The 24,846-nt window shown below is 38.0% G+C and overlaps 1 protein-coding gene across 3 annotated transcripts in view; it reads right to left on the reverse strand.

Moving 5' to 3' along the window:
- The window catches only part of SKAP2 (src kinase associated phosphoprotein 2), a 119,742-nt gene that overhangs the window by 15,506 nt on the left and 79,390 nt on the right, over nucleotides 1–24,846 (reverse strand). For all 3 annotated transcript variants that reach the window (XM_075083109.1, XM_075083107.1, XM_075083108.1), the window contains 3 exons: nucleotides 24,713–24,776; nucleotides 24,258–24,359; nucleotides 3,159–3,227 (listed from right to left, as the gene is read on the reverse strand). In XM_075083109.1, the coding sequence (XP_074939210.1) occupies nucleotides 3,159–3,227; nucleotides 24,258–24,359; nucleotides 24,713–24,776 (235 nt within the window). The remainder of the gene's footprint in view (nucleotides 1–3,158; nucleotides 3,228–24,257; nucleotides 24,360–24,712; nucleotides 24,777–24,846) is intronic.

Genomic DNA, 24,846 nt, shown 5'->3' on the forward strand with positions numbered 1-24,846 from the left:
GAGTGACTGTTTAAAACTTAAAAATGCCCATGGATTACTGAAAGGGAAAAAATTACAAGAATATTCTAATGGCCTCAATAGACAGAAAAAAACCAAAACCTAGAAAAACAGATTAAGAGTGTATATTTCAGAGAAATTTAAGTCTAAGCTATCACAGCCTAAGCCAATCTAACTGCAGGCTGTTCCATTCCTGCGCCCTACCTCGTGTCAATTTTGGCTCTTGCCATGTCTGAGCACAAACCTGACAGAACACTAAACTGACCAAAACAAAAAGAGGAATTACAGCCCAAGTATGGAAATGCACTAGTTAAAACACTAGAATAAACATGACTGTGCCCGATTGCCACCGATTTTCTATTTTAACATTGATGGCACGGAAGTTAGCCAACCCTACTACAACAGTGACTTGGAGCTAGTAGTTATATTACCTGCTTATGCATCGCTTGTGGAATGAAGGAACACATGTGCCTGTTTTCCTTTTACCACTGTGGCCCACTGCCCAGTATATTAAACAGTTTGCTGTTCTGACTTATATTCCTTGAGTCTTGATCAGATTCTTCAAAAATTTATAGCGTCAGATTATAAGTCTGAGCTACTTAACAATATTTGAAAGAGGTGAACTGTATGCGCTTTTGGTGACGATGTGTTCAATATTTACCATACTGAAGGCTTAAAGATGGAGAGACAGGTGAAGTTCAAAATTAATGCTACCAGAATGACTCTGTCTTACGGAAGTGATTTAGTCTTTCAGTGTTGAGCCTCAAGGCCCAGATGAGACATACCCTGTTAAAGAACACAGTTATTTTCTTGTTCTGACGATGTCCTAAACTGCAAAGAATGCCTGTTACTTACTTACTTGCCCTTTTTCCCCCACATGCCAGAAAAAATTATGAAATAAGGGCAAAATAATTGTAGTATATTTATTTGGACTCAACCTCTAATCTTAGCCCAGTCTACTCAGTATAATCTTTCTCACTTCCCTTCTACTGTTCCTTAGTTTCTCTAAAATCAAGGTATTTACGCTGAGACAGCACAGAACATGACACTTACTGAAACAGTGATTGTGGAAATGATAATGGGTAGATAGTGCTAGCAAAAAAGACCCAGCAAGCCATATCATATAACTGAAACTCTTCAATGCTTTGGTATTTTTACATAATTAGGTCACTAGCAATTAACGTAAAGCTACCCAGCAGCAACAATCAGCATCAGGACTTAAGGAATAAAAAGAACTCAACTCTCTGCACATCAATTGAAGTAGAGATAAGTTAGGGCAAGAAAAGAGTAAGGAAAAAGGAAAGCTTTTTTTGCTGTTACCAGGCTGAGCTCACAGGCAACGTGCAGAATATTTTCTGTGAAATTCAGGTTTAGTAAAGCTAGGCAATAAATTAAATTTAAGAATGTATGTCTCTCTGTGTGGGAAATCATGAAATATTCTTGAGTCATATTAGATATTTATGATGTGATGCCTATCAGAAATACTCATGTCAACTCAGCCCTAAAAGTCAAACAAATTTCCAGCGTTAAATAGTTAAATAAGAAAGATCAGATCAGAAAATAATTGCTTGAAATCAGTCTGGTATCTGGGAAGAACTCTTATGGTATTTTCAAGGGCGTCACACAAATACTAGTAAGACTGATAAGGCTGTTCTCATAGCAGTTGAAACTTTTCAGAAATGAAGGTGCTAAGGTTTTGATTTCTTAAAAGTATGGCCATTTAGAACTTCAAGAGGATACATTAGTGGAGAAAAGATGCTGTTGGCAACTTTATAATTAGGTTGACCCCACGCTCCATTATGACAACACACTCTTATAATTACGGTAATGTCTAAATGAGTACTAAATATTAAGGCTGTAATGAGTCATGTTGTTTTACACATGTTTTTAGCAGAACACAATGCTTACAGCATCTGATGACTTGGTTTTTGTTTCCTTTCCAAGAAAAGCAACCCAAAACTCCTCACAGCAACCTGTTCCTGCTTTCCTGTATGGGTCAGGAAATCAGGCCTCTGTTTCCTCTCCACATGTTGCAACAGGAAGAGCGCTGCAGAGCTACTTCCTAAAGGAACTCTTCTTGCCCACCCTTTCCTTGACAGCCCTGAAAGAATGATGTGTATTATGTACGATGGGGGAAGGAGAGCCAGATTGCATGTCAGTGCAGGCCACAGTTACAATGCAGCAGATCTCAAAAAGGTGTAAGGTCTGATAAGACACAAGTCTTCTCTACTTGCTGTGTCAAATCATCCATAGTTTATCTAGAGGTCTGTGCCCTTGAAGCACATATATATCTTGTTTTTAAGCATAACTGGAAATACCTTTCTGTCAAGAAAAGTTGGCTGGCCATGTGACTTTACATGGTGTATGCAGTTATTTTTCCAGTCCCAGAGATAATTAGCACAAGGGCAGTTTGCCAAGCTAAAGCTGAGAGAATATCCTTCACAGCCTTTCTGGGCATTTGTGTCCTTTTCCAATTTTTATGCTGCTGTCACTGGACTCTGGCATTTCTTACCCAATTCATTTGCTTTCTGTGGTAATCATATGCAATGAAGATATGCATGGCCAACATTTAAACAGGCTGCAGATCAATTAGTGGTCTTAAGTTTATCTGATTTTTATCAAAGAAGACAGAGCTTTGGGTCGATTGTCAGAGCCTGTGTCAAGTTGACCTTTTCAGAGACGTCTACATTGCCAGTCCCTTGGGCAACTTGTTGTCCCCTGTTAGTCTCTGAATGGCAGAAGTCTGTTCTGCTCAAGCACAAAGTATACACAGATGTCTATATTACATTCTTATAGGTTTGACAGCAACTGCATGTTGTATCTATAAACTGTCCTTTAGCAGTGACACTTCCTCAATGATGATAAGCTAATTTATGCAACTAAATCTCCTTTGTGCAGAAATGAAAGCTAATTGAGTCATTACAAAGTAATTCAGGAAGGAATACCTTGTATAAATTGGCTTACTTTATAAATCCTTCTCAAGTGGTTTTCATGCATCTTAAATGGTGCTAAGCAGTTTAGCTGCCATCAAATACCCAGGTGAAAACGACAGCTTTACAGAGCTATAAAAACATTATTTTAAAGCAGCAAAGGGAAGATACAAGAAAATAAAAGTAAAAAGAGAGTGCATACACAAAATAACAAGGAAAGATTTTAATTACCTGAAACGGTGGTAACTTTCTCCTGGCTCAGTTTTCTTGGCACTTCAGCTTTTGAAGGCACGGGTTCTTCTGCAAAACACATAACTGCAAATGAAAGTCTGAAGGGACACCTCAGCTGACAGGAATTACAGCCCACATCAGCCTGAAAGCCACACTACATATCCAGATAGAAAGCCCTGTTTACTATTTTGCATTTGTACAGAAGTTGGAACATTGTTATTTCTGTGGTTTCCTCCACCCATCCAAACACTCCAAGAGCTTTCTTTCAAATTTGCAATTGTGAACATCTGCTTCCCTTTTCACTCTGCTCTGAACGTGGTAATGTAGAGCTGCAGTTCTGCTGTTTTTCAGTCATTCTAAGACAATGAGAATGAGGGTCCTATCCTGCTATGTACATTTCTTGCCAGGAAAAGAAAACGTAACCAAGGATTGAAAAAGTATCCCCAGCCCATGCAAGAATTCCAAAGTTCTTAAGAGAAGCATGCACAGAAAGCAGAGGGAATCTTACTTTCAACACTGTCAGACAGACACACTAGCTGGACACCTGCACAATGGAAACACAGCCACTACGGATGCCATGCATTCAGTGCTCCTGCCTACTGCGCCTGACCGCGGTTTTATGCAAGCCAGACTGTATCAAATAACTTAGTGCAAGTTTAGGAGACAAGAAAAGAGAAAGCCTGGCAGTGATCAGCTCTGAAGGATGTTTTCTGGCTAGCAGGCTTGGAAAACTCTGAAATCCCCACAGGCAGTTTCGAAAGATGTGCTCCATACTCCTTGTCCCACACAGATGGGGAATTCTCTCATCCCCACACCCTCACTTAAGTAAATCCACACTCCACTCAGGACAGAGAAGTAAGATCTGCTCCTTATATTTCACAGTCAACAATTCTGTTGATGAGGCAAAAGAGGGAACAACTATGAGGATTTTTAGCTGTATTCTTTCTTTAGGTTCATAAGGAAGTAGAAACAGATTTATCTTGGCTTTTACAGTATATCAAAACTGACAAAGCTGCTGTACTGAATAAGGAAACAGTACATTGGTAAACCCACTTCTTAAACAAGAATTGGACTTTTAATACATTTAAACTATTTGGCTTTGCTACTCATCACATCTTAAAAGAAGCATGAATATCTGTATAAGGCAAATATTTCAGCAACTAGTTTTGATATTTTATTAATGACAGACAACAGATACAGAACTCACAGCTTTTAAAATGTTCCTTATTGTGCAACTTTTATGTAATTGCCTATCTACTTTGACAAAGAGTGAATTTTATATCAACAGTTCAAAGGATTTTTAGCCTTGTAAAAATTTAATCTATCCACAAGACTGTTCCTGCAAACATTAAAGCAGATGTTTAAAGCACAAGAGCAGACCTGTTGAAATGAGTATGCATAATTGCTGCTAACCTACATACGCAGTCCTACAAATATTGCAATTACATCATGAGATTCACTCTACAAAGAGCTTTGAATTTCTGCCCTACTAAGCCAGCAAGAGTTTTTTGCTGCCTGACTCTTGACTAGCTAAAATCTGGTTGAGATTAATAAAAACTATTATTTGAGCCAAGGGAAAAAAAAAAAAAAACAATAGAAAAAACAATAGAATGGGGAAAATCTGAAGCTGCAGTGCAACACAAAACACTCCAAACTACTGCATTCAAATGTATTCCCCACTTGGCATAACACTCGTTGCACATTTCCAAGTACACTCATTTGTTTATTTTAAGCACTCACAATTGGAGCATAAATGGCAAAAATACAACCCTGTGTGCTGTCCAGGGCACTAGGAGGCACTGTCATTCTGTGGCTTCCCTACCACTATTCCACGACTCAGGCAGTATTATCCCATTATCAGTCACATTTTCTAGGATTGCTCCCTTTTCCCAGAACAACCCAGTTTCATCCAATATATAGAGTATTATATATTGATTAAATAAATGTTGGTATTACATGTTACTGAATGTTTGGACCTGTATCAATTGATGTGTTGAACATACTGTGGATTTTAACTCTATCACTGTCACGGTCACCAACTAGCTCAAACTGAGGACTGACTTTAGAGTAAAGGGTATTTCAACTGAAGTAAAACAGCAGAGGAGGTTTGAACATACTTTTTTCAGAAGGTACAGTTGAATACATGTAGATTGCGTTGTAGTTCCATGGGAAAATATAGAACATATGCATTCCCCTTCCCAAAAAACCTATTTCCTAGGAACAAGAGCTCACTAGATCCATATCTGAAGACGAGACAATGTTTGAACCAAGGCTCTTCAAATACTGAAAAGGTCCCATATTCAAACAAAGGCTGTCCATATTACCATACTGGTTTGGATCCCAACCATCCCTACTTACCCACTTTGCTTTACTCTACAGAATTGCCACAGAGGGGACAAACTTTCAGGTGCAGTTAGACTGGAAGAGGCACTCCAGGACTATGAACAATAACTGAGCATGGTCCTGAAGCAGTAACTACGTGCCGGAGATGTCCTTTAAACACAGCAACCTCAGCTACCCCAGGAATTACAGCTGTAGTCAGATGCGACATACTAACGTTTGTGTTGCAACTTGGAACAATGAAAAATCGAAATAAAAAATTCAGTAGAAGTCCTTCTGTATTAAGATACTGTGTGAGAGGAGTCATGCAGACCTTTAAAATAATCTGGTACAACGTTTCCTCTGTATCTCTTCTTCACACCATCACTACCACTGCCGTAAGAAAATATTCTTCTCCAGCTTCTCACTATGTCAAAATGAGACAAATCAACACTAATCAAACCAGTGAACTCTTCCAGAGCTGTAGATCCAAAGAACCCTTGCGATCCCGGTTATGCTCCATAGTCTGCTGGTACTCAGAAACTCTAATGGCAAACAACCTGCACAATTCTTGTGACAATGCAACAAGGAACTAACCATATTTGTAAAGGTTTTTTTCATATAGTCCAAGAAAGCTGTTGAAAATAATTTACTTATTTAATATGCACTCTGAAGAAAAAACAGAAAAATAATCACCTAGTTAAAGAAGACAGTCTACCATCTAAACAGTTTAAAAAGTGAACAATGAATTCTACGCTAGCTGAGGTTTTTTTACACGAATCCATTTTTTTTTTTTCTTTCCAATTTCTTTTTCTTAAAGGGGAAAAACAAAAAAAATCAGACTACTTGAGTATAAAATGGATAAGAGTTTGGCTTAAACAGTGCATTCCTTCAATGGAATTTGGTATCTTCATGATAAATATGCACAAACTTAGCAGTTTCCTCTACTAACACGACTTGACCATCTTTTTATATTAGACTCTAATTTAATGCCATTATTAATTGGTATTCTACTGTCTTCTAGTGTCTGACACATTGTCATTGCACAATACTAGTTTACACTTTGGATAATCCCAGTTTGTGGGTTAATCTATTCAACATTTTAATAACAGTAAACAAAAACAGCTCAGCTATGCAGCAAAATCTACCAAACCACACAGATGGTTATAAGGTTTTCATTGTGTGGTTTCCATAGCAATCATATTGCAAATCTGGAAGCTTCTTGCAAATAAGCAGCTTGTATTTACATACCTCTCGGCTGCAGCACAGAACTCTACAACATGTGAAGTTGATATTCCAATCACATATTGTTAGAAAAATTATTGGAAGATGTTTTGATCAGTTCAGATAAAAACTACTGCAGTGAACTAATTTTTCATCTATTTCATAATGATACAAGCTTGTAATGCACATTAATATATCCTCATTTGAAATCTCACTGTGATGTCAGAAGGTTATAAGCATACAAACAGGTCTTGTAAGGAAGACCACCACAAAAACACTTGTATTATGAAATAATCAATTAAAAAAAATCACAGTGTCTTTACTGTTAGCAGGGATGACAGATGCATGCAAACAAGAAGGTGTGTACATGAAGAACTCTGCTGACACTGAATGTTATGGGTCTATAGTGCTCTGCGCAAAAAAAAGTGAAAGATACAATGGCATGGTAACACCAAGAGTATTACTCCTCCACACTATTTTTTTGCTACCAAATAATGACTCTGCACAAATGTAAAGAAGAACTTTCAAACATTAATAAATGCTTACTGTGGGAAAGAGTCAAGACCTTTTCTCTCCCAGATTTATAATTTTATGAATTGACCTAACCCCATAACAGATGGGTTATTACATTAATAAGGAACATAAATCAATCCAGCTATGTAGTTTCTAAAAATTAGCAAGAACTGGCTTTATTACAAATAAGAATATTTGTTTAGAGAAACATTTAAGCATTCCAAAGAATGAGCAATAAACATGCAATATTTAAGAACAAAATAATTTTTATAATTTGGCCAAACTAACACCTTCTGCTAGCATTAGTAGTGAGGGTTAGAGATCACATGGGGTCAAAGGAATAAGAATCAACACCCTGTTCTATGCAGGGCCAGCAAGCTGCCTTACCTGAGGACAGTGCTCCCCAGCCTTAGCAGATCCTTTGTAGTATTCTCACTATATACACACCTGTACCGGCCTATACACTTCACCCAAACTCTTACAGGGTTTTAGCCTAAGCAGCTTGATACCTCAGAAATCCTCCATGTGGTGCTTGATCCTAGGCTTATTTGCCTTGGTGTGTCTATTCACAACAGCAGGGATTTTCCTTTCTGGTGTTTTCTTGCTGAGCCACTCTCCATCATCTTTGAAAGGTCGTGGAGGATAGGAGAGGTGCTGAGGACTGGAGGAAAGCAAATGTCACTCCAATCTTCAAAAAGGGCAAGAAGGAAAACCTGGGGAACTATAGGCCAGTCAGCCCCACCTCCGTCCCCAGAAAGGTGATGGAGCAGTTCATCCTGTAGGTCACCTCCAGGCATGTAGAGGACAAGAAGGTTATCAGAAGTAGTCAACATGGATTCACAAAGGGGAGATTATGCTTGACCAACCGGATAGCCTTCTACAATGGCGTGACTGGCTGGGTCGACGAAGGGAGAGCAGTGGATGTTGTCTATCTTGACTTCAGTAAGGCATTCGACACTGTCTCCCATAGCATCCTCACAGGCAAGCTAAGGAAGTGTGGGTTGGATGAGTGGACAGTGAAGTGGATAGAGAACTGGCTCAACAACAGAACTCAGAGGGTCGTAATCAATGGAGCAGAGTCTGGATGGAGGCCTGTCACTAGTGGTGTTCCTCAGGGGTCTGTGCTGGGTCCAGTCCTGTTCAGCATATTCATCAATGACGTGGATGATGGGATAAAGTGTAACCTCAGCAAGTTCGCTGATGATACCAAGCCAAGAGGAGTGGCTGATACACTAGAAGGCTGTGCTGCCATCCAGCGAGACCTGGACAGGCTGGAGAGCTGGGCCAAGGGGAACCTGATGAAATTCAACAAGAGCAAGTGCAAGGTCCTGCACCTGTGGAGGAACAACCCCACGCACCAGTACAGGCTGGGGGCTGAACTACTGGAAAGCAGCTCTGTTGAGAAGGATGTGGGAGTGCTGGTGGACAACAAGCTGACCATGAGTCAGCACTGTGCCCTTGTGGTCAAGAAGGCCAATGGTATCCTGGGATGCATTAAAAGCAGTGAGGCCAGCAGGTTGAGAGACATTATTCTCCCCCTCTACTCTGCCCTAGTGAGACCACATTTGGAGTACCATGTCCAGTTTTGGGTCCCCCAGTTTAAGAAGGACAGGGAACTGCTTGGGCAAGTCCAGTGGAGAGCTACCAAGATGATCAGAGGACTGGAGCATCTGCCATATGAGGAAAGGCTGACAGACTTGGGCTTATTCAGCCTGGAGAGAGAACACGGGGGGTGGATCTTATCAATACCTATAAATATCTAAAGAGTGGGTGTCAGGATGATGGGACTAGGCTCTTTTCAATAGTGCCCAATGACAGGACAAGGGGCGATGGGCTCAAGTTGGAACACAGGAAGTTCCACCTCAATATGAGAAAAAACTTTACTGTGAGAGTGACAGAGCAGTGGAACAGGCTGCCCAGAGAGGTTGTGGAGTCTCCTTCCCTGGAGACATTCAAAACCCGCCTGGATGTGTTCCTGTGTCCCCTGCTCTAGGTGTGCCTGCTCAAGCAGGGGTGTTGGACAAGATGATCTCCAGAGGTCCCTTCCATCCCTTACCATCCTGTGATTCTGTTTTCATTTCAACTCCAGATCCACCCATTCTGTAGGGAGACATCTCCAAATCCAAGTAGCAAAACTCTAACTTTGATAATGCTCCAACATCCCCATAGATCTGCCCCTTTCTCCCAGTTCCTTCTGGACATGACAAATTACTGGAAGATTTACACACAACTTCTTGACATTTTACCCTGCATTCCCAGTAGCACTCTGGTGTACTCTGTAAACAAATAAAACAACTTGGAAAATGCTGCTGAAGGTGCTATTCTTCTAGCCATGGTGTGAGATCTGGGGGGCAGCAGAGACAGGGAGACAGCCTATTGTTTTACTAAAGCTCCATCTGACTGTACCATGGTGCATGGTTTGGGGATGAAAATGCCTCCAAGACAGTAACAGAAGTGGGAAACAAGCTCGTTGCCATTTAGAGAAGAGATTATAAACGTAAGAATTTCTTACCATGACAGAAGAGAGGACAATTCTTATTTTATTCCTACTTCTATGGGTCAGCTAGTTACCTCCCAACGGCTCAAACAGAGATGTTATATTCCTGCATAACAAGCTTGACTGAAAAAAAAAAATTATTTCCACAACACAAGCAGAGGAGACTGAGACAGAAATGGGTCACCCAGACATAGGCTAAACACTGGGATTGCAGATGAGGTGATATCAGAAGCTGAAGTTGCATCTGAATAAATGGTCACTGCTGTGCTCAGAAATACGATAGGAAACAGACAATACAGAACTGTATTCCAACAGAATACAGAAAGAGATCTCCAGGTTATGAACAATATAAAAATACTTTTTTTTTTTTTTAAGTATTATGCACACTCTGATGCTTTAGTTTTAGTTGAGGAAAACCCATACCAATTCCTAGCCCCAATTCCTTCAAACATATATGATCCAAGTCTGATTCCAAGATGGAAGCCAAAGGTTTCATTCAAATATACTACCAGCTAAACTGGATGGGGCCTCCAGCTAACACTTTTTGCACAAGTTTTAATCAGCTCTTTGAAAGCAACCATTATTTCTATTTTAGAGTAAGTAAGGTTGAGCATATGCACCACTCTGACCAGTAGAGAGTAACAGAAGTCTGCTATTACTATTGACCATGTATTGACCTCCCAATGGCCTCGAATAAATAATATTGGTTGTACAAAGTGAAAAACCTAGAATCATGAAATACTTTGGGATAAAAGGGACCAGTGGAAATTGCTTAGTCTAACGCCCTGCTCTAACTCTGAAAGTTAGATCAAGTTTCTAGGAAACAGCATTTGGTTTCTTTTGGTATTCCATACTAAGCTATTCAGCAGCAGTTTATAAGGGTCTGTGCATTTTAATAGTTCACATATGAGACAGCTGAAGCTAATGACTTTATAGAACAGGATTAGCTCAAATGACTCAGTTTTGTCCAGATCTTGCCAAGTCTCCAGATGTGAGGTTTCCTGAATTCCTTGAGAAATCCTGCACTTTTTTCCCCTCAGTTGCACTCCTTGTATCTTGAAAAGGTGCTACTGTGCACCACCGTTACTCCCAATTGTGTAACCAGCCATCTCAGCTAAAAGTGAAGCACTGCCTCCTGTTGAGAAGACCTTGGAAAAGTTACCTCATCATCCTCACAGAAAAGGTTAGTAGATTTTATTATAAATTAACTCAGAATCAATGCTGCAGAAAAAGGAGGTGAGTAGGAGAGGATGTGATACTAGAGTCCTGGAATGTCACTTAGCCATTTTCTGGAGAAAAAAAATAATTCTTTCTTAAAACCACCTTCCTGTGACACCACCCAGTGTATCTAAGCATATGTTATGGTTTGGCTTAATCAAAACCAAAAAGCAGATATAACATTCCCTTCCTAACAAAACCATTTTGGAGTTACAGCATTTGCTCAACTAAAGAGTGAAGTAAACAAAACAATCCCAATCCCACTGGGGACAAATACAAAATACACTTTAAGGCTGGAATTCTCTAGTCTTGTGCAGAAGAATGTTGTTTGGACCATGTACTATCACTATGAAGAATAACTACAGAGTGAAGTAGTAAAGAGAAATGAGTAAGTTTAGAGAACCGTTTGAGAAAAAAATCCTCTTTCTAAATAGATCTATGAAAGAGACACTGCATTTCTCCTATATTATCGCACACATGCCCATCCACTTTGAACTATACTTGGACAATGGATTAAGAAGCCATTTTTTTTAAAGCAGGAAGATACTATGTGACTTCTCACTAGTTCACTGCAAAAAGCAAGCAACAGAATATTTTTCTAAGAGAAAATATTTTTTTATAATGTTTTAGGGCAGAAAATATGAAGACTAAGTGATGAAAGAACACATCTCTGTCCTTGGAGGAAAAACAGTTACTCTCACACAAGACAGAAAACTGAGCATTGTTGGTCATCCACAGCTGTGGCAAAGTGGATCTTCTCACTCGCATAACTGTACTGAGTTTTCAGGAAATGCAGGAACATGCTTTGCTCTACTTACCTTTGCTGCTTGTTGAGATCTGAATATATGTCAGCACCTTTTCTCTTTCTTTTTCTTTCCTCTCCCCAATACCAAGTGTCCCACTACCCTTGCTTCCCTGCCCTTGCCCAACTCTGTAGTCACAACCAATTAGTATAAAGACTATATCCTCTTCAGACCCCACAGATTTTCTTCATTTACCAAACACAGAGGTTGTAAGTATGAAAGCTGCTGTTTCCAGGACTTTGCAAGGCCCTTCAGGCTTTAAGAGCAAAGGACAGCAATGGGAAGAAAAACATGCTTAGTCACCTGAATGACAGAACAGAATATATTCATTAGGACAACTGAACTATCCACAGAAGTACAGGCAATTCCTCGTTTTAGTTATGAATATATTAAGATTTCATTAACTCAGCTTCCTGCTTGGAGTGCCTGCTTGGAGCTCTCCTTGCAAATAAGCAATCTTCAGTCATGTTTTGAGTGACAGCTGAAACAACTTAGTTGTGCAGGTCTAGCGCTAGTTTTCCAAACAACAAATAATTTTATATCGGGGGGGAGGGGGGAAAAAAGAAAAAAGCAACAACTTAATTCTCTACAATTGCTTTTTTTCTTAGACAAACATAGACACAAAAGAATTAACCGTTTGTCAATTTAAGGTTAAAGGAGGAAAATATTAGCTAGTCTGACAGATTAGGAGGAACAGAAGTATGTAAAAATCTTAGTTACACCAATAGCAAGCTTGGAGGAGAGGAGGTAGAAAAAGGCAGGAAAAGCAGGAGTACATACCGGGGAAGACCATTTTGAATGTCTAATTTTGGAATACTAAAATTTCTTTGACAGAATGATCTAATTATTACTAATAAAATTCAATACCAAAATATGCCAAAGTGCAATGTGCACTGCATAGAAATAAGGGATGGGTTTTGCACTGACCTTTTTACTTCCTCATGAAGAAAGACCTGATAATAGTAATTCTTCTCAAGAGAAAAGATAAAGGTCATCACAAGCAAGTTCAGTCGTGGATATGCACACAATAATTATAATGAAGAAAAGAAATTACAGAGATCCACTTCCAGAAACTCATTCATTCTTTTTGCTGTTTTTTATATTCACAGACCCTTGTATTTACAACTAAAGTCACTATTTCAGGGATTTCTTTTCAGAAATCAAGTCTTTTAGAATTATCTAGTGCAATACACTGAGTGAACTGGTCAGAATATATTAAACTCAGAAAACAAAAAAAATTATTCAATGGGCCATCAAACAAGGTAAAAATTTCATAAGTGACCTCAGAATCCAGCTCCTTACAAATTCCCTAAGTTTGACTAGGCACTTAAGATGTTACCTATATTTTTTTGATCAAGAGATCAGATACCTTCCACACCTGAACAGAAGCATCTCTGGAGGTAAAGTTTCATGTTCGCTTCCAATAAAAGCACAATTTTGGCTCCACTTCTAAAAATGTTCCTAAAGCCACAAATTTGGTATATAAAATTGAGGCAATAGGCATTTTACCTAAATCCATACTTAGAAGGAATAAAATATTTTAAGATACTGCTCTTGACAGGCCTCAACAATGTAAAGGAAAGCTTCTGGGGTTTAATGTTTCTACATGCTCATCTAATTATTTAGCTGATTAACAAAAAATGCTCCCTCCTCTGCCCCCCCTCACCCTCCCAAAAAATGTAGTTGCAATTATTGGACAGAATGCAAATTAGTAGCTCAAAGGGACAAAAGAAACAACAATTTTGAAGTTGATTCCGTGGTTGTATTGTAGGGTCACAGGAATTTGCACTAGAGATTGCTTGCCTAAATACGTGTGGCATGCACATAAGTACATTCTTATATATAAACATAATAAAGATTTATGTGAATTCACTGTAACTAAAATAAATTTGTTTGTTCTCTCAACCCATAATAGCTCTTAGTTACGTAAATATTTTAAGTGTTCAACATGACATTTTATAAACCTTATTATTAAAATGTTTTACTAAAATAAATGTGGTGGCTATTAAAATCTACGTAGAAAATATAAATAGCTCTCTACCTAAATACATCTAGCAATCAAATATTCAATTAACTAACCTATACTGTATAACTCTGTACTACAGTGTTATTTGACAGCCATGTACAGGGGTTATATTTCTCAGGCTTAAATTTATATGATACACAGAAAAAAGTCTGTAAATGTCAAGTAAAGTTTCCCATACTCGTTGATCAGCAGCAAGATTTAAATTTAAAAGCCATTTCTGAAAACTACATATCCCTAATTGTGACAAATGTGACTTGACATAATATTTACATACACAGAATTCATAAAGAAAGCATCTTGTTTAAACCACATAATATCCTCTAATAATCTGCAGGGTTAAAGTATTCAAATTTATAGTCTGATTCCAGAATTGAACTTACTCAAAAGAGGGACAGAAGACAAGGCATTTCAGCATAGCTCCTTTTAGTGAAAGGAAACACAATACAGTTGTTGGCATGTTTCCACAAGAAAAGTCTGGCTCCCAGATGCTTCTCTTATAACTCCTTTAAAAATGTTCTACCAAGACATTTTTGCATTCTCTGTGTTGATCATTAACTGCACGTTGACAAAAAAAAAAATTCAGCAGCTTTCACCCTTTGGGTATTTTCATGAAAAGTAATAAACCCACACCACTGCCTCTTTTCACTGTTTATGGCCCATGCCGTCAAATTAAATTATGTCAGCTATGCTAAATCCTTTCTCCAGCTTAAATGATGAAATAAAGTAATTGTAATGTAATCTTCTTATGATTCACTAGTAAACAAAAATCAGGTTAAATCAGAAATAAGCAGAAAATTATAGCTGCAACGCAGACTGTTTACACATACCATATTTTGAGTAACATCCCCATGTTAATTTCTACAAATACCATCCCATTCCCCATTTTGCGTACATTAGGTCCAGAGTGGGACCAGCAACTCTAGATGTCAGATCTTAACTGCCCCACACGCCACATACCATGATGCACCTCAGAGAGATGAGGTAGGACAGCAGAGATCTGGAAATAGTTCATAAGCAGATGACGACAAATGCTCCCCAGGCAGCTCACCATGTTACTGTGGGATTGGCATGCAGAAAACCACAGAGCCCCCAGAGTCCCAGATCATTTAAATTCCCTCGCAGCCGGTGCTTTGGATTATCCAGCTCTCATGCCAGAGACACAACACAGTCCCAGTTGCACTGTAAGAGCCACCATTTGTAGGCCTGAGACAGTTTAATCAGAAATTGGGTCTTGCAACCGTACGGAAATTATGACAAAATCATATCTGTCTTGAACTTTTGTTTATTGAATTATCTGAAACCACTGTTCAACATTTAGTAATGGAGATGCCTCACTTCTTCAGGAAATAAATTTGAGACAGGTATGGAAGCAAGCATAGATACAGTTAGTATATTTTGGGACAATGGAAGGACAACCCCCATACTAGGATCCACAGGCTTTTCTGTAGACAGTGCTTTGTTTTGAAAATGAGATTCCTTCCTTTAATTCCCAGTTTTACTGTTGCCTTCAAGATGCAAGGACAGAATAATTACTACAGCCTGCTAAAACAAAACCCTCCACAAACCAAAGACGAAAGTAGTGAAACCTCTTCAATTAAGGGTATTGAAAGTTCCCAAGACCTTAAACTATTTTGCGTTAGAACACAAACTCTGAGTTTTTAGGTAGAGGAAATCAAGATCTGCTAGGAAAAAGTAGACTTCAAAAAAAAGGACTGAAACAAAATATCCCTTGTGCCAACCACCCCCTTTCTGGATGAAAACGTTTTCCTCCCTACCTTGCTGTCTAATCCAAATTTCACTGACTTGCCAAAAAAACCTCCCTCGGTCTCTTCTGGCTTCCTAAAGAAAACATTCTTCCACTTGCTGTTGAAGCTTATCTGTGTACCTGCACTTCCCTGGAGCATCCCTCTCTACTTTAGGGCACAGCATACTGCTGCATCTTGCCCTCTGCCTGGGCCACTGTGTGGTCTGGGAGCTGTACCCTGCTGACCATTTTCCTTTCCTAGGAACAACCAACCTGCTTCTTTCAAAGACTCCTACCCAGCCCAGGGAACAGCAGCCAAGACAAGGAAAAAGGCAGCCTTTTTCTCTGTTGCCTTCCTTGTGTATGTGTAAACAAACATGACATGCATTGTAAACACAGTACACTGTAACACACAAGCAAATCAGATATACATGCATACGGCCAGCAAAATTTATGAAGCTCTGGTCAACTAGTAGTGCTTTGTTTGGCTAATTTCTCCATTTTGAGGAGAGTGGGAAGGAAAATGAATAGCCAATAAAAAGCACACTGAGAGGAAAAGACATATACGTAAGGATTTATGCTGATGCCTTTCTTAAGGCTGAAAAATTCAAATAAGAGATTGGTATCTACAGTAAAAGAATTATTAAGTCAGCCTTTAAAGCCCACCTTGCTGGGTCTTATTTGAGAATCCAGTTGTATAAATTATGGTTCTTTAATAGTTACCTCGTGGAAACCAGAAAAGCTGAGAAGCGATAGCCTGAGGCTCCATATAACCTCTGGTTGCTCTTGTTCCTCAAAAAACTCTGCCTAATGATTTTAATAGCCTGATATGCAGTCATTCGTCACAAATTCAAAAAGTAAAGGTTCCTTGATCTATTTCTACAGTATTCATCACAGTCATACCCAAGCAGTACAGCAAGCCCAACATTTCTATTTTCATAAATATACATAATACAATTGACATTTTGCTTTGAACTTGCTAAAGTACAGCAATTCCTCAAATTTGTGGTTAATAAACTATCTCACATACCAAGCCATTTCTTCTGATTGCTTTGAATTAGAAATATTGCACTACTTCTTAATTAGATAAAAACAGTGCTACCACAGAAAACTATTTTGCTTTCAAAAGGACGAACTTTGGGTCCATAACCCATTGAAGACATGCATGCATAAACAAAGTTTTGTTCACATTTACCATGAAGCCAGCTGTCAGAAACAGAGTCAACACCAAAAAAACTGAGATACAAGTAAAATTACTTTGTGCAATTTTTTTCTTGCCAGGATGACAAGCTTTTCAGAGACAGGATTCTATCTCTTAATAACAAATAACTTCTGTCACATACTGTTCACATCAGATTGGTTTTACAAATCAATAGCATCAAACGTTGTTTAGTGCTGGTGCACAGAAAATGATATAAAAATGATTGATCAGTACTTCTGATAAATACCTTATTTCAATAAATAAATTCATTTCAATGAGTTGTGTGCTAATTAGTTTTTGAAAGAGTTCTTTAAACATATAACGTCATGATTAAAAATACTTCCTTTTTAGGTATTATAAAGTTAGGTTTTCTAATTTTAAGTAATCAAGCTTCAAAATGCCAATAGACAATGCAGATTTAACAATCGATTCCTGGTTTATTGGGGGAGGGTACTTTTTTGGTCTGATTGGGCTTTATTTTTATTTTTTTTTTTAACTCAAATACAGAAATAAAATTTAGCCTTTGATAACCAGAGACTTTGATAAACACAGCTCTCCAACATGAACCCGCTTGATTCACTATAACAGTTGTCCACAACTTCAGGAAGGTCACTTCTATCTTTCTCCACTTGTAAACCTATTAAGTTAAATATCTGAAAAGTATGAAGTCTTACATGCAGTTCAAAGAGAGGAGAATAAATGCCTAAACTTAACAGCACAAGTTTTCCATTTACTGTAGAAATTGTAATTAACTGGTTTGGTTGAATTTCATAGCTGACCAAATTTTCTGCAGAAGTATATTATTAAATAAAGAATAATCTTTTCTAAGAGTATTTCTCAGTAGACAACCCCATCCCAACTCCAACCAGTGAATATACCCCTCACATACAAATCAGACTAAATATGAATACTCAGTTATTATTCCATTTTTATTGGCCTCCTCACTTGCACGTTTGTGAACGTGTGTGTGATGCGGGGGTAGAGGTTGAACTACCTCATGGACAGTAGGCTTCCTGACAGCTATGGGCCACCTGTTGTCCACAGACCATCACTTTATATTCACTTTACAAGAAACAGAAGAGCCTGTGAACCTTATTTTCCTCCCAAATACTTGCCACTTCCCACTCAATGGACATCACATTCTTTTCAGCCACACCAGATTGTCTTACCTACTCTTCCATCACTGACACCTAACATCAATAGAATGGAAAGGTTTCCCTCTTTAGATGCAGGATTAGATTAACTGAAGATAAAGCCCAAGCTCTTATGCCAAACAAAAGCTGAGGTCCAGATATCAAGTTCTGAACCACCTTCTGGATGCAGTGTCTTTAAACACAAAAAGTTGTCTGGATTCATAACCCATGTCTCATGCACATTTATTACTAGCTGAAGGACACTCCAAGGTATATATAAATCCCATAAGCGTACTGCCTCAAAACCCAGTGTGGCAGAGAATTCGGACACAGCTCCATTTCATCATAGCAGTTGGGATCCAGCAGTACACAGTTGAAAGAGGTTGTTTTTCAATGATTAGCATGTCTGGCATATAATCAAAGACACTTAGCTGACGCCAAACGCCAGCCATCAAGACAACAAAACCACACATCTTGGATGGAAAAAAATCTTTACTACTGCTTCATGCCAAAAGGTAATTTAGATCTGCTTCTCACTGTTCTTGTATTATTTTGATCACTTTTGATTTACAGCAAACTGAGTAAACCCTGTAAGTACCCTCTTCTCCTTATTCTGGTACTCCACCTATCAGCAAGATATTATGGGCAAAAATACTCCATATATAAAAATAACGCAATGGCTAAACAAGTGAAATAACAAATATTAATTTCTTAACAACACTGAGACCCAATCTTTGAAAAACTGTTTTGAAGAATGACCTATCCTCACTGCTTTAAAAGGAAAAAAATCCCTTGCTGGGTTCTTGGATCTGAAAGATGTTTTAATGGAAATTATTCAAAACAATTTCAGTAATTACTTTGGAAACTCATCTTTAGTACTGTCCTCAAAAATGCCAATCTTACAGCTGGTCTTTTCAGCTTCAAATATTCTGGACCCTTTTTAAACTTTATACTTTGAAAGCACTTCATTTACTAATTAAAAGCACTTAGAATTCTTTCTGTGGAAAAAATAAAAAATTAATAGCACATCAACATTATGTACAACTTCTGTGGACAAGAAGTAAAGAATTCCTTAGCTACTTGAGGCATCAACAAATGTTGGGAGGAATTTGGCAATATACTAGGATATATAACATACTGACTTAACAGCAATGTTCACAAGTAACATCTCAGATTCCATGATCAACTGTGTCTCTGCTGACTTCAACATACTGCTCTGGTTTACAATGACCAATTAACAGTTTCTTCATTTTAGCTTACCGGTTTTAGGAACTGATTATACAGCTGTAATCCACAACGGGGACTGCTTGACACCAAACACTATGCTGGGCCCACAGACCCTGACTGTGATGTATTGAAAACTCTAAAATAAGCAAAGGTCTCCTGAAAAGGCATTGTCATTAACACAGCACTGTGAAATCTTCACTTCTAGTGTCAAAAAGTCGATACATCTAACACTACATTTTAAGAACACAAATATTTGCTATGAGTCAGTGTTCATGAGTGACAGATCAAACTTACACTCAAACTCCACTACATAATCACATTACTTCCTTTGTCCCAAGAAGAGGTAAATCAGAGACCACGTTCTTTTTTTCCCCTCTCTGTGCTCATAAAAACCATTTGCTTCCTCAAAGCAAAAAGAGAGGATGAGGATGGTATTAAGTTATGCCATTAAACTTGCAGGGGTTAACTTAGAGAAAAATTAAGATGACAAAGCTGCTTAAAGAGACAACCATGAGAGAGAGATAGGACGGATGATTATTCCCTACCTTCAAGCACATGTCAGAAATAAGTTCTGAAACAACACCAATATAATTTTAGAACTATTTAAAAGACTTTGTTTAAAGTAAGTAAACAGGTTAAGAAGTGTTTCTTTGCATAGGACACTTCCTGTTGTCTAAAACCTAAGACATATCTTACCTTTCCCTGAGCTTTGCCCTAGTTACAGTTTCCCTAACTAAGCTTCCAATTACACTGCAAAACAGAACTATTGGTCAGATACCTGGGCTTGACCATGATCCTTGGCCCAACCAGAGACTGAATTGATCCCAAAATTTAATTTACAGCAAACTAAGAACTGATGCAAGTTGTGTTGGCTGGGTCAGTTCTCCACCGCAGTCCCCCTGGCTAGAGGTCACCACAGCACTGAATTTCACTGTCCTTACCTCTCTCTCACCCAAAAGCTCTCTGTGTTATGGACAGGCTAAGAAGAGATGTCACAAAACCAACAATGCCAGCCTTGTGTCACATCATGTTGATTGAGGTTTTCCAATCTTACCTATTCTGTAAAGGCAGTTTTTTATCTCTATGCACCAACTAAGCACCACCAAAGTAAGAATCAAACCTTGTCTTTAAAAATGTTTTAATGGAAACTATACTGTATGCCGTGGAAACTATTGCTATAATGTAAGTTTGTGAGCAGAAAGAGAACAGAATAAAAAAGACAACACAAGATTGAAAATTAAGATAGGTATTTTATCTTAGATTAACACCTCTTGCCTCTTGTGCAGGAGTGTTGTAGACAGTACACAAACTGAGCTGAGGTTGTAGAAAGGATCAAGGTGGCAGGCAGTAGTTAATATTGCAGTTTTGGGTACATGCTCCACACTGAGGTGAAACCACAGAAGACAACACTGTAGGCCCTTAAAAGTTATGTCACTGAAACCACAAGTTAATAAAAAATTTGGTGTTTGAGGGCTGTAACAGATGGCAACATCTTTAAAGCTGGCAAGTGTTGCTCTCCTGACAAGGCTAACTTCATTGTTTAGAGCACCGCTAAGCTATTCATCTAGGTAGCTACACACACAGTTATTTAATACTACAGTTTTAGAAGTTGGTTCATGTTACAGCTTATAATATCCCACTGTGGACTGCAAAATTATATAGCGTGTACTAAGGTAGAAAACAAATAGTTAATTAAGCAAAATATGGGCCTTTATTGCCAGTATTTTTCATTTTGCTTAACCAATTTTTCCTCCGTCTTTTTATTAAAAACCAAAAAGACTAAAGCTTAGTTTATTGAAGACCGTATAAAGTTTTCTTCTCCTAAAGAGTCTTGCAAGGAAGGTTTTACAAGTTAGGAAATCTTTGGCAATTCTGACATTTCTGACTCTACCTGAACAACCACAGTAAAACACTGACTGATACTGTGAACCAGGAAGATTATGCTTCTATGGTAAATATTAATTTGTATATGCTATTAAAAGAAGAAAGTGACTTAACACATCAAAAGGTTAGTTTTTCCACCTCTCTTTGTACCCCCTCCAACTATCAACCCACTCCTCCTGCCAGCAGGCAGTACAAATTAAATCCCATTGAAATCTATGCTTTTCATAGGCTAATAGACTGTTATCATTCTAGATACTGGTTTCAAGCTATTCAGCTCTTGCCTGGAAAATTCATCTACACTGCCTCCTGCCAGAAGTGGGGGGATGACGCTAAGCAATGTGACAGATAGACAATACAGCATCAGTCAATACCAATTATTGCAACAGTTCTCCAAATTTCTCAATTTCTAATACTGTGCAAAAATTTCCATATTCTTTTTAACCCAAACACTCTTTATTCAAATACCAACCCAATATTACAAAATGGACCGCATCACAAACTGGCTTAATATGCTTCTGAAATGCCGATATTAAAAAACAGTGGAGAACAACAGAAATGCAAAATTTTACTTACTTGAGGAATTGCAAATTATAGTCAAATAAATAATAACAAAGTACAATGAGCTGTGTACCTGAAATTCAATATTTATAAAGCTAGCGGACCTGCGGAAACAGAAGATCAGAAGCCCCCAACATCGAGATGCTTTGAGGATAAAACCAAAGTGAAGATTAATTTCTTTTCCCTCTTCACAGGGATATAGCATATTTGTCTTCTCTGCATTCTAGAGCTTAGCATAGTTTTGGGGCTGTACAAGTAATTCTTTTTTTCTGTTCTCTTAACAGGAGTTCAGAATTCCTTATTTGCTCTGTATTATTAAGTCAGATAACAACCAGGGTAATGATGCTCCACCCTTTGACTATGAAAGGAAGAAAGAGCAATTCACTTAGCTGGGAAAACAGAAAGGATAGCCAACTGGAATTAAATGCAGCCAGTCAGGCCTAATTAAGGCAGATGAGACCAAAGTGGAGTATGCTCTTTTACCATCAAGTTTAGATGAACAGCTATACAAGAACCAAATAAGGCCTACTCCTGTGACGTTTGTCAACTAGCACTTCATCTAATACTCTTCAATATGCTACAGATAAAGAAGAGAAGGACTGCTTTAAGGCACCAGAGCCTTAAGTTTTTAATTCCCTTTAAGTAAGTAACTATTAAAGCATGTTTATGGAAGAGAAAAAGGCGCTTTAATCACCTAAATTCTATTGCAAAGTTATGCTTTATTTTTACTTAGTTATGCCAACACATCACAGCCAAAATTAAGAGCTCCACTGTACCAGGTAAGATGGTCCTTCCTGAAAAGTTTACAATTCAAATAAGCAAGATGGAGAAAGCATGAGATAAAGATAACTCGTACCTGATAAGCTGAAAATGAAGCATCACTCCAAGATCATGGGGAAAGAAATTCATTTAACTAAAAACTGAAACTAGATTTCTTGACTAACAGGAGAGCTATCCCTTCTTTGTGAGAGCTGTTTCTGTTACATTTCAGATTTATTAGCCACATCAGGAGGCAAGAGTTCCTGGAAAACTGACATTAAAATGGGATATAAGTGAAAATCCTCTAAATTTTTGCAGAATCATACCAAGGCAGTAATTCTCTGAAGACAGAACTCAAAGCTTATATTAACTATTGGCCGTCTACCACTGTTTGAGACTCAAATGAACATGTAAGATAAGTGAAGCTCAGAAACGAGTAATTTATCCCAGGATACATCTAGAGCTTCTTTAACAAAAGTACAGGCAAGTGCACAAGATCATAGAACCATAGAATCATTAAGGTTGAAAAGACCTCTAGGACCATCAAGTCCAACCATCAACCCAACACTACCATGTCTCCTAAACCATGCCCTGAAGTGCCACATCTACACATCTTTTAAATACCTCCGGGGGTAGTGACTCTACCACCTCTCTGGGCAGCCTGTTCCAAGAAGATCACCTTTCTCTAAGAGCCTGAGCATCCAACAAGCACTGCAATAAAGTTTGGCTGCATCCTCTACTATAAGATTATAAAAACTACATTACAGGGCTTATTCACTGCATAAGAGTTTTTCAGCATGCCTGACCCCCTGCACCCCGTTTCAACAGAACATGTATCCTGTGCTGAAGTAGTCTAGGTACAATTCAAAGAAATGGATCAAAAAGAAAACAGCTCTTAAAGAACTGAGCGCTGCTACTATTTTAGAATTTTATGATAATCACTTTCAGCAGTCACTCATGTTCTCTGCTCCCTTGGCTCACTGAAATGACCTTAAAATGAAAACCAAGGCATACTATAAAAATGTTCTTTTCTCCAATGGTCAGAATATTCAACCTAACAGATACATAAAGTTAGTCAGCTTCACATGATACAACTAATTTTTCCTCTCAAGTTATTGCTGGCAATTGCACTGCCCCAAACAACAAGGAGTGCAGAACATTATTTTATACAAAGTGATAATTAATTGTCATATCACTTTAAAATATCATTTCTTAACTAATAGTAACTGAAAGATTGATTTTTTTCATAGCTTCCTAAAATGTAATCAAGAATGATCACCTTTCCCCTAATACTTGAATGTCTATAATCAACTCCAAGAGGTTTTGCCAAGCTCTTTTTCTTTTGTTTTGCCATCTGATAGATACACTTGGACATTTAGAGGCATAATCATTCGACCACATCAGAAAGTCCACAGTAAAAAGTGTCTGTATAATCATAGTCATGTTGGAAGGTATGAAAGAAAACAATATCAATACTCGTGTTGCCTTTATTTACAGTTCATCTCCAGAGCCCTTTCAAACCAACACATTGCTTTCTTGCAGGATTATAATATCATGCAAGATATAATATATAATATTATAATATAATAAGGCAACAGCTGATAACATATGAAGTGATAGTGAACTTTTGCTTAATACAAATGCCAGAATGAATAAAGAAGAAATGATGGGCAAGTTGGTGGAAAAACCTGTAAGGCAAGTCAATTTTTTAATTAAAAAATTTGCGTACCAGAGAATGTTAGTTAATGAGCCGAAAGTCCCCTGAGACCACTTTTACACATTCTACACTATTTTGATGCCCGTTAAAGAAAACTGAACTGTTCTCACTCAAACCTGGTTGAAGACACATTCTTTTTTCAACATCACAGCAAAACTCGAAATCTGAAAGTATTTTATTTATTGGGTTACTTTACTCAGTTTTAGACACCCAGAGTTATCAAACTAGAAGTAGACAAAATGATCACAAGTCAAAATAATAAAATCTCAACAATACCTTTAACTTCTTCATAAATATCTTCTAATGGTTCACTGCTCACTTGTCCAACATCATCATATTCCTCTTCCTCCTCCTCAGGAATAGTATTAGATTCCATATCTATGTAACAGCAGTTTGAAAAGTTAACATTTCATAGAAAAGAATGCCTAAGCAGAAATTTATGCAAGATGAAAACACAATTCATATTCTATGAGCTGGTGGTCAAAGAAGTACATTCTGCTTATTTTCTTACAGTGTTCGTATGGAAGAGTTTTCAAGCTAAATAGTGTTCTTGGAAAAAAGGAGAAAAGTCATGTAAAAGCTGCAATATGATTAAGAACTAGGACTTGCTACTCAAAACTTGAACAAGTGGGAACACTAGATACATAAACGTGACAGGCATGTTAATGGACAGAACTACCATCACTAAGCAGTACAGGCAATAAAGGCTACTGCTTTACTGGCTGGCTTACCTTGAATTACAAATTTGACTTGCTGTACCCATTCCTCTGCTTCTTTGGGAGTGGCAGCTGTGAACTATTAAATGTTTATTAATAACTAATAGCAGTAATGACAAAAACACAACTACAATTTCATTAGCAATAAA

The sequence above is a fragment of the Phalacrocorax aristotelis genome, chromosome 2 (assembly GCF_949628215.1).
Source record: "Phalacrocorax aristotelis chromosome 2, bGulAri2.1, whole genome shotgun sequence".
Taxonomy (NCBI): domain Eukaryota; kingdom Metazoa; phylum Chordata; class Aves; order Suliformes; family Phalacrocoracidae; genus Phalacrocorax; species Phalacrocorax aristotelis.